Genomic DNA, 11,280 nt, shown 5'->3' on the forward strand with positions numbered 1-11,280 from the left:
TGGGAGTTAAGGGTCAGAAAAGTGCCAATAGACTGATGCAGTCTCCAGGAAATGATGGAGTGCAGCCCCCTCCACCAGGGACCATACAGTGTTCCTTCAGTGGCTCATTCCTGTGTATAGTGTTGCTAACCTGCCTTATCTAGGCTTTCAAGCAGTCACTTATTAAAGGTCTTTTGCATTCACTCACAACCACTCAGTTGCTGCTGCCCAGGACCACTGCAATGACCTTCTATTGACAGTGATTGGCTGCAGCAGTCACATGACCTGGTCAGCTGCAACCAGGAAGTACAGAGTGACTGTGAAGCAATTTTAGATGGTAGAATAACCCCTTTTAAACCCCCTTGTCCTCTTCTGACTCTATCCCAGACAGCAAAGCAAAACTGATAAGTGAGCTACGGAGAATGGAAATGTCAGCCTATTGTAACCGCTCTAGTAGTCAGTGTGCAAACTGGAATATTTCAAGATTTTATTTGTTGATTGCCATCAGGGGGAAAAACATGGCACCAAATGTAATTCAAAGGGAATGCATCTTCAGAAAACTGCGTTCTTTAAAACTATGGCGAGCAGATTTTCTGGGGGTCAATAAGCAATTCTACATTGAGTTCACATGAAAATCTCTCATCGTTGATATGGGAATCTATTTTCCATTGTTCTTGATAGTAATTTATAATGTGGTAGACATGGCACACTGCTCATTTAAATGCTTTCCTTTTGATTCCCTCCAGAAACTATCAGTCCAGAGGAAGAATATAAGATCGCTTGTCTTCTAATGGTGTTTGTGGCAGTTTCTTTGCCAACCTTGGCTAGTAATGTCATGTCGCAGTACAGCCCGGCCATAGAAGGTATTGTAATGTTATCCTGCTGATATCTAGTAATCCAGCAGGCTGTGCTGAAATACCTAACAGCTGAACACAATCTTACCCGTTTGGTTCTTAGGTCACTGCAATAACATCCATTGCCTGGCAAAGGCCATCAACCAGATTGCCGCAGCCTTGTTTACGATTCATAAAGGGAGCATTGAAGATCGTCTTAAAGAATTCTTGGCTGTATGTATATCTTGTCTCTTAGACATTTGGGGGCTTTCCGTTTGTGCGTACTTTTCTGCTATTTAGTGATTTATACTTCCTGTCTTCTGATTTTAAAGGGAATCGGTCATCAGATTTTAGTAACGAAAGCCAAGAGCAGCGCTGCAATACTGACTGTGGTCTCTTTTCTAAAGTCCTTTTGGTTGGTCGGAATATAAAAGCATTGCTATGTAATTTGTTCGGCGTTCTCTGTACCATATGTAAATAAGGGAGAGCGGTCTGGTGGGCTACCGGACCATGTCTGCCATCAGCCTGTTTGTCCCCTCTCGCTTTCTCAGACACATCTAGCACTGCCAAGTCTCATGTGAGTGCCGTACGGTAGTCAGCTGGATGTGATTGTTCTCAGTAATCTTGTAGATATGATACCTTTTAATGGCTAACAAAAATACATGATGTTATAGCGAGCTTTTAGAGCCTCTCAGAATCCATCCTCAGGCATAATGAAACAGATTTGGATGGGACCTATATAATTACAAATGTTCACATAAGAGAAGGCACAGAAATCGGAGACTAATTTGTACTTTAACCCCTTAGTGACGGAGCTTTATGCTTTTTTCCATTTTTGTTTTTTCCTACTCCCTTTTAAAAAATCGTAGCTCCTTTATTTATCCATCGACGTCGCTGTATGAGGGCTTGTTTTTTTGCGGGACGAGTTGTATTTTTCAATGGCACTATTTATTGTACCATATAATTTACTTAAAAACTTTTAAAAAATTCTAAGCGGAGAGAAATGGGAAAAAAACGACATTCCACCATCTTTCGGTGCGTCCTGTTTCTACGGCGCACAAAGTGCAACAAAAATGACCTGATATTTTTATTCTATGGGTCAGTACGATTGCTACGATACCAAACTTATATAGTATTGTTTTTGCTGTAGTACTTGTATTTTTTTTTAAGATATTTAATTTTTTTCAATTATTTTCTGCGGTTATTTTGTGCGCGCGATAACTTTATTTTTCCGTCGACATAGTTGAGCAAGGGCTCATTTTTGCGGGATGTCCTGTAGTTTCCGATAGTATCAATTTGGAATGCATACGACTTTTTGATCGCTTTTTATTGCGTTTTTTCTGGGAGACGGTAACTAAAAAAGTGTATTTCTGGCGGTTTTTTTTTCTTTTTTCGGACGACGTTCACCGTGCAGAAAAAATAATGAACTACTTTGATAGATCGGACTTTTACGGACGCGGCAATATCAAATACATATTTTTGTTTTATGATTTAGATTTTTTATTAAAGGGGTTGTCCCGCGCCGAAACGTTTTTTTTTTTTAACCCCCCCCCCCCCCCCCGTTCGGCGCGAGACAACCCCGATGCAGGGTTAAAAAAACAACCCGCACAGCGCTTACCTGAATCCCGGCGGTCCGGCGTCTTCATACTTACCTGCTGAAGATGGCCGCCGGGATCCTCTGTCTCCGTGGACCGCAGGGCTTCTGTGCGGTCCATTGCCGATTCCAGCCTCCTGATTGGCTGGAATCGGCACGTGACGGGGCGGAGCTACACGGAGCCGGCATTCTACACGAGCGGCCCCATAGAAGACTGCAGAAGACCCGGACTGCGCAAGCGCGGCTAATTTGGCCATCGGAGGGCGAAAATTAGTCGGCTCCATGGGAACGAGGACGCCAGCAACGGAGCAGGTAAGTATAAAACTTTTTATAACTTCTGTATGGCTCATAATTAATGCACAATGTACATTACAAAGTGCATTATTATGGCCATACAGAAGTGTATAGACCCACTTGCTGCCGCGGGACAACCCCTTTAATAGATATGGCAAAAGGGGGGTGATTTAAACTTTTTATTTTTTTTATTATTTTTTTTTTTTTTTTTAACAATTAAAAAAACTTTAGAGATTTTTTTTTTACTTTACTTTGAAGTCCCCCTAGGGGACTTTAACATGCGATACTTCGATCGCTCCTGCAGTATGACGTAATGCTATAGCATTACGTCATACTGCTTTTTGACAGGCAGTCTATCAAGCCACCCTGTGTGGATGGCTTGATAGGCAGTCTGTTAAGGCAGCCCTCGGGCCATTCATTAGGCCCCTGGCTGCCATGACACCTGCACAGCATTCGGGGGATTTAAATGCCGCTGTCAGAATTGACAGCGGCATTTAAAGGGTTAATAGCCGCGATCGCCCTGACGCCCGCGCTGTATGGAGGGAGATAGCGCCGCTACCTCCCTCCATACATGTCCTGCAACAGCAGGACGTAGTTTTACGATAGCGCCGTCACTAAGGGGTTAAACAATACCAGACACTATGAGCAGAGAAGTAAATATTTAATCAGTCCACTGGCAAGGAATGTGACAATTTTATGATCTGTACATTGGTGCTAGGAAGTGACAGGCCTGTATGTTATCTCTCCTTCAGACCTGCACATAAGGAAGATGGAACAATACCTCTGCAGCGCCACCTATTGGTTGGCAGCATTTCTTCAAATCAATGTATGACTTTTTACCAAATCTGTAAAACAGTGATTGGGAAAAGTTCCCCCGGGGAGAGATGATGCAATCACCGACCCAACACCCCCCCCCCCCCCCCCCCCCCCCCACCTCCAGGCGTCCCCACGGACAATCCCTCTTGACCTCCTTCAGACCTTTCATATTCTCCACTGATGCAAGAGCCCGGCTCCAAGGTTCATTCCATTCTTGAGGTATCAAAAATGGACATAAATTTATACTTCCAAATTCTTATTTGACGCTATGACTTGAAGTTGCCCTTCAGTATGATAACAGCTGGTGCGTGTGCAGATGAACTGTCCCTTCTTGTGGGCAGATTTGCATTGCTCATCTGTGTGTGCATTGGCTGACAACCGCATGGCGCTCAAGCGAGACTTGGCATGTGTATGAGGACATCAGAGGGACACACTTTGGAGACTAATATGCTAATGGCAGACAACGTCTGGTACGCCCATCCGGACCACTCTGCCCCATTTATATACGGTTACAGGAGAACGCTTAACTATTACAGAGGCAGGATTTTAAAATCAGACCAACCAAAAGCACTTTAGAATGAACTGTCAATATTTTAGTGCTGCTCTTGGCTAAGATTATTAATCTGCTGATGGGTTCCCTTTAACTGTCATTTGATAAGTAGACTGATCCTAATAGATACAAAAATATTTTCTGCTTCCTTGTAAACATTATTTGGTTTTCGTTTGCTTTCTGAGACCTCACTGTAATCTAGAAATACAGTAATCTTAAAGAGATGTGGCTACGTCCCCACAGCACCATAAAGGAAGTTCTGGTACTTCTAGAAGTGGCAACAGGATGCCAGGTGATATAGGTTCTTTTTTGGGGGGGGGGAGGTGGGATTTATACTCTCCCGCACCCAATCCAGTGGTGTCCCCCCATAGACTTGTATAGAAGAGCATGCACATCGGTAAACAGTCCAATTTTTGTGCTACGCACAGACTTCAGAGCCGGACACCACTGGATCGCGGAAGCAGACGAGTGTAAAAATAGTATATCACCCGGCATCCGATCACCTACCCTAACAGCACCACAACTTGGGTCAGTGAGTGAGTACTTATAAAGGGAACCGGTCACATCCCCATAGCACCATAAAATGAATATAACCGTTTCTGGGCTTTCATCAGCATTTAGGTCTGTGTCTTTTATGGCTACCCATTGCCTTAGAAGCATTGCATTGTCATGGGGTTGTGTATTGCGGGAAGGACTTATAAGGTTTTGGACATGATATCTGCTTATGATTGCCTAGGCTTCTAAGGACATATTACCGTAATCTGCCTTTTCCCACAGCTTGCATCTTCCAGCTTGCTGAAAATTGGCCAAGAAACTGATAAAACGACTACAAGAAACAGAGAATCTGTTTATCTGCTGCTAGATATGGTAAGTTGAGAATCAAAGAAATATGGTGTGTTGTTTCTTTACATGTGGGTTCATGTAAATCATTTGAATTGGCATGTAGAAGGAATTCTGCTTCGGACCTGTTACTTTTGTCAGGAAAGTCTGGTCCATAATGTTTGCATAAGGTAATCTGAGGTGTGAGTCTAGCAGGTCATTACATTTTCTTATCAATACACATTTTTACTTATGGTAAATGTACAAAAATGAGCTTTTTCTGGTGCTTTTGTTATGTTTTAAAATATGGTAACTGACAGGTCTAGTAATGCCACCACATAGGACTTCCATTTGTGATCTCAGGCCCCCCCCCCCAAGCATTCTTAGCAGAGCCGTTTGGGCCCACTGGAATATTAAGTGTATAGGTATTAAAATGGGTTCCCCTATACAGTGATCCCTCGCTATATCGCTGTTCAATGATTGCGGCTTCAGTGCATCACAGATTTCAGATAGACCATGTATAATTCTGTTTTCGCTAAGCTTTTCGCAACATCGTGGAATTTTGCGGTACATGCAGGAAATACAGTATGCCACTAGTGCTTGGCAACGTGAGATTGTACACGGCACACTATTGGCTGACGGAATGTGTTCTGTATCCTGGGCGCTGATTGGCTCAGTGAACGTAGCATCAGTTTGTTCACTTTTTCGATTGTTTGGCAGTTCACCCGACAGATTGATTTGTGTCAATAGAACGCCGCTACTTCGCTGATTTTGACGTATCGCAGGGGTCTCTGGAACGTAACGAGGGATCACTGTACACACTTTTGCCCCACCCCTTTTACCTCCAAACTTTTTTGTGCCCCAAAAAAACCTTCTACTCTCTTCCTAGGCCCAGCAGGCTGTAAGCCTTCCCCCAGTTTCCACTCACCTCCAGGTCCAGAAACACATGCCCATCTAAGCATGTAACCACCTCAGCCAATAATTGGCCTCCATAGATGATCAGACTGGTTATTGACTGCTTGACCCAGAAGTGAGTGGGCAATAGAGAATGCAATAACAAGTATTGAGGTTAAAAAAATAATTATAAAGCTATGCTCGTCTATTGTATGTCTCTCTGCTGCTCTGTTCACCACTCACTCTTTGGACAAGCAGTCATGTGCCTGTTGAAGCATGTGACTGTTGCACCCAATCACCAGACAGCGTACCCATTGAGGACAGTGATTGGCCGCAGAGGATACGTGCTTAGATGGACACAGTTGAGATTGGTGCTGCTGCCTGAAGGCCTGGCGCTACCAGGGGCCCAGTGCTCAATTTGCCCTAGGGTTAAAGTGGCCCTGATTCTTAGTAGCCAAGTGCAAATTCACATCAATGAAGGTCACTAAAGAGAGTGCTCTAAAGTACGCCATATAACTTGTGTATTACATACTCATCCCAGCCATGTGAGAATGGACACCATGTAGTATTGGATTGTTAAATATTTGGTTGGCTGCAGCTTTCTCCAACGATAACGACTGGTTTCTGGGATTTCAGTTGCTGGACCCGCATCAATCAGCTAACTGGCAACACATCCTCATTTAGATAAGGGGTTGTCCAGATAACTGCAGACTAATGGCCCTTCTACCGGGAACCATTATCGTTCAGAATGGTTCAGGCTCCTGCAGGAATCTGAATGATTGTCCCATGTAAATGCTTGCAGCGACTGAACCAGAATTGTTCAGTTTCTGCATGCGGAAAACAGAATGACGTTCCGTTCCGTGTAATTAGCCGTGGTTCACTCTTGAATGACTGTCTGCTTGCTGTAAATGGAAGCAGGTGAGGGGAGAAGGCTCCTCGGCTCGCTTCGCCTCCATTCCGAGCATCACAGGGATGAGTGTCGGGCAAAAAAGTAAATTTAAAATAAAAACATAAGTTTTTAAATGGGGGGGGGGGGGGTGTAACAAATCTGTGGTGCTCTCTAAAAATGATCTTATTTCACATTTGACCTTTTTTTCGTTTTTCATAACAGATTGTGCAAGAGTCACCATTCCTGACCATGGACTTGCTGGAGTCTTGTTTCCCATACGTCTTACTGAGAAACGCTTACCATGCAGTTTACAAACAAAGTGTCACGTCCTCCGCATAAATCTTTGCTCCATTAAAACATGGCACGAGTATGTACCGGCTCGTCGTCCTCTTCGGAAAACTGTGGAGTACTTTTGCTTAATGGTTTGGAAAAGAAAAAAAAAACAAAACGGTTTTGTGACTTAAACCTCTTTCCCCATTCCATTGTATTTTTGACCAGTGGTTTCTTTATGCAGTTGTACTACCAGATAAGCTTGGTTGGTTGCACTTCACTACAATATTTAAAAAAATAAAATTGACAAAAAAATTATAGCAAAAATAAAAAAATTTTAAAAAAAAAAAGATTTTGTTTCTGGACAGTTACTGGCAAAGAATCAAAAATAGAGGGACAAAAACAAACACTACTTTTTGGCTGTTTTGATATTTGATCATGCAGAATATTGCTTGTTTATTTCAAAAATGTATTTAGTGATTATTTTAGATGGTGGTATAGGTGACATACATCTGTGTGTAAATTATTTCATATAGGGAGAATTATAATCTGTACCTTTTATGTTCTTATCGATGCCGGTTTGGACAGGTGATTCTGTGATTTCTGTGAAGTAATTGCATCATTTGTTTCTCCCCCCGCCCCAAATGCATCTCCCTTCCTTCATATCCGAACAAAGCTAAGGAAACTTTCTCGAAAAGACAGAACTACTCCCTGGTATTTTAAACAGCAGCAAATGTTGTTTGTAAAAAGCATAGTATAACTTTTTTTAGACTAATTTCCACAATGCTATGTTGGCATTAACATTACCATTGTACCCGGCTATATGGTATGATAAGACATTCTTATGCATTTATCAAATGTTGATACATTGTTTTTCCCTTAACCACTTTTATATGTTTTAACTTTTTGAAATTCAAGTGTACCTTCCATAACATACAATAAACACTAGACTGTATCAAAACACAGTGTGTGCGCTATATATACACTAACTCATTTGTATTCCTTTTCTCAGGTGGGAACAGGGTTTCAATAGGGGTAGAATCCGATGCTCTCGGTTCCTATTTTGGACAGTTTTTTGTTTGTTTTAGTTTTCACTCATTTACGGGGTGAATCAAAAGTCTCCTTACGGTTTGCATACATGTTTATTAGAGATGAGCGAACCTACTCGGCCACGCCCCTTTTTCGCCCGAGCGCCGCGATTTTCGAGTACTTCCATACTTGGGTGAAAAGATTCGGGGGGCGCCGTGGGTGAGTGGGGGGGTTGCAGCGGGGAGTGGGGGGAGAGAGAGAGCTACCCCCCGCTCCGCCACGCCTCCCCCCGCCCCCCGAATCTTTTCACCCGAGTACGGAAGTACTCGAAAATCACGGTGCTCGATCGAGTAATTACTCGAAACGAGTACATTCGCTCATCTCTAGTGTTTATCACACAGCGGCTTCTCGCGACACACATCTGGGGCTCTTGACAAAGGCCACCAAAATCATGGTGGCCATTCTTTCATGTGTAGCTCTTTTAGGGTGCCTTGATCATGTCCCATCATCCATGTGTCCTGTCGACTTGAACGTTTTCGCAACAGTCATGTGTAACTTGCATGATGTGTTGCATTGATTGTCTAGGCCATGTAACGTGTTGACCCCTACTCTGCCAGCAGTATCACATTGATCCGCTCCTGCCTTGTCAGCAGCATCACTTATGTAAACCTACAAAACATACCTGTATGGAGACTTTTGACTCGCCTTGTCCATTGTAGGGTTATATAAACAGTATGACACGACTGCTTAGCCATGATATGAATTCTTGGCCCCTCATTAAAACTTTATCCTGTTACTTAGTATGCCAGTGTTACAGACAATGTTAAGGATAATCACTTTTCACCAAGTCAGCAGGCACAAAATCAACAGACTGTACATGTTTGTTCAAAGTTGACATCTATCTCTTTGAGGCATGATCTGGCTTAAAAGGGGTAGTCCTGACTATTTTTAATTCATTGTAATATTCCCCTACACGTTGCCCACAGAAATTTTTAAAATACCCCATCAGTCAATGTTCCTCTTCTCTCTGGCAGTGCATCACATGGCCTATAATGCCACCACTAGCTCCTGATCCAGTGACATCCCATATACAAATACTCCTAACCCTGTATATGGGACATTCCTAATTACGCTACATTTAAGGGGAGGTAGGTTAAGAAGAAATCCGAAAACCCCTGTAATGTGCATTGGGGCAGTCCAACAGACAGCAGGAATAGGGCAAGTTAAATTTCAACATACAGCATTAGAAGTTCCCCAAGGCTTAACCCATTCCAATCCACTGTGACATCCAAAAACATTCTGTTTGAAGGCTGTACAGCTCTGATGTTGGAAGACGTCCGGTAGGGTATTCTTACTGTAGATTACTGGCCACTCTGTTGTCAGGGGCCTCTCCAGCATGTCACATACCGCAGTAGTGGCTCTAGGCAGCAGATGGCGCTATTATATAATGACAGAAAGAGAAAGCCCCCTAGAAACCCCTGAATCCAAAATTGGATTGCAAAGGGTTAATCCCCTTCTCTCCTTTTTGAAGTCGAGTAATGTATATAGTCAGCTGCCCAGTTTAAATCAACTCTCTCTGGTCCTGCACAAAGATAGCCAGACCGCTTCTCTGACTACCTAATGCACACTGCGCATTAGTACATTCTCCAACCTACTTAAAGCTGGTCATACACTTGAGTTCACTCCCCTTACTACGTAAAAAAATTTACTATTGGTTGAGTAGCTCTGGAAGTGTGTGCGTGTTGTGGTTTTTCTTTTCTCTCCCCCCCTTAGGGAAAAGGGAGATTGGGCATAATCAAATCCAATCTTAGGTTACCAACATCTGGCATAGGGGTAGAGTTTATCAGACAAACCCACCAAAGCCTTGTGTGAATCTGAAAGGGAACCTGGCAGCAAGCTGGCCAAACTGATCTGACCAGAAGCTACAGACTCGCTCATTACAAAAAGAAAACAGTTGGGTAAGAAAATTGTTCACTAGGTGGCTGCTCTTGGACTTCTGCCTGCCTGCCTCAGATTTGATAGCTTGATTGACAAGTCTCTCCATTTGTGTATAGGGAGAAACCTAAGTAATGTGGGGAGAAGATGCCAAAGGGGAACCGCTTAGCGGACACTTGTCCCTGGTTTGTTTGTTTTTTCCCTGAAACCCCACAGTCTGCAGTTAGGGCAGCATGAATCTGCAGACAGGTTCTCCTTTGATCTGTCAATCGCATCAAGTGGCAGCATCAAGGGTGGTTAATAAACAAATATATATCTGTATTGCTCCATGTAAAAAAAGGCAACGTTTCGACTATCACAGTCTTTATGAAGCTTAAAGACTGTGATAGTCGAAGTATTGCCTTTTTTACATGGAGCAATAAAGATAGATTTTTTTATTAACCACCCTTGATGCTGCCGCTTGATGCGATTGACTGGGCATTTGCGGGGACTGGAGGTCCATGGTTCCTGGGACGTGGCTTTACAAACCTAATGGTATACCTCTGCTGAAGATTGCATGCTGATTTGAGTGCCGCGGGATTAAATGGACTAGGTTCTCCTTTGATGGCGTTGATCTTGTGTTCTAGGATGTCATTCAATAAAATAAAGTTCTGAGTTTGAAGTGCTTCTTCTTTTCACCCTACATACGGAAAAAAGGAATTCCTTCCCTTTCTGGCTTCTTTTTAGGAACATGTGTCGTCTTGCATTTTTTTACATATAGCCACAATTTTCTAATGACTTAAGCCTCACTTACATAACCTGTCAGTTTTATATAGATTCCTCCCAAAGCTAATTAACCATGGTTACATTTTTTGTTACAGGGGTTGTACCAAGATTGAAAGTTATCCCCTATAGTGCTGAATGACTCCCATATCCTGTTATCCCTGTCCCTGCGGGGGTCACTTATTCCCCTACAGAGACATTAACGTGAATGATTTTTTTGGGGCAGAGCATTCATTTTAATGGAGCTAACAAATACCAGAGTGGGTGTTGTTGGGTCATCTCCAAAGTCCCATTGAAAGTAAATGGATTACTAGTGTGACCAGCGCTCCATTCAGTCTCTTCCTCACTGCAGGGGGTGCAGTAACCCCACATTGCGGGGGACATGGGACACCCGTACTGGAGATCGGTAGCGGGTCTCACGGCTGAGATTCCCCTAAATTAGTAAGTTATTGCCTATCCTATGGATAGGCAATAACTTGCAATCTTGGTACAGCCCCTTTTAAGATCCGTAAAAAATATAGTGGTGCTTAATATAACCATTCAGCTCTTAAAGCAATTTTTCAACGAAACAGTCATTTTGCATATAAGTTCCTGAAAGGTCTATTCTGTGAAGATT

General features: G+C 43.0%; 1 protein-coding gene across 2 annotated transcripts in view; it reads left to right on the forward strand.

The window, feature by feature from the left end:
* Positions 1-7,899, forward strand: part of NCKAP1 (NCK associated protein 1) — a 119,545-nt gene extending 111,646 nt beyond the window's left edge. For both annotated transcript variants that reach the window (XM_066575747.1, XM_066575748.1), the window contains exons 28-31: positions 726-842; positions 937-1,046; positions 4,844-4,933; positions 6,891-7,899. In XM_066575747.1, coding sequence (XP_066431844.1) covers positions 726-842; positions 937-1,046; positions 4,844-4,933; positions 6,891-7,007 — 434 coding nt within the window. In that variant the 3' untranslated portion in view covers positions 7,008-7,899. The remainder of the gene's footprint in view (positions 1-725; positions 843-936; positions 1,047-4,843; positions 4,934-6,890) is intronic.
* The last annotated feature ends 3,381 nt before the right edge of the window (positions 7,900-11,280 follow it).

This window comes from Eleutherodactylus coqui, chromosome 8 (assembly GCF_035609145.1).
Source record: "Eleutherodactylus coqui strain aEleCoq1 chromosome 8, aEleCoq1.hap1, whole genome shotgun sequence".
Taxonomy (NCBI): Eukaryota; Metazoa; Chordata; class Amphibia; order Anura; family Eleutherodactylidae; genus Eleutherodactylus; species Eleutherodactylus coqui.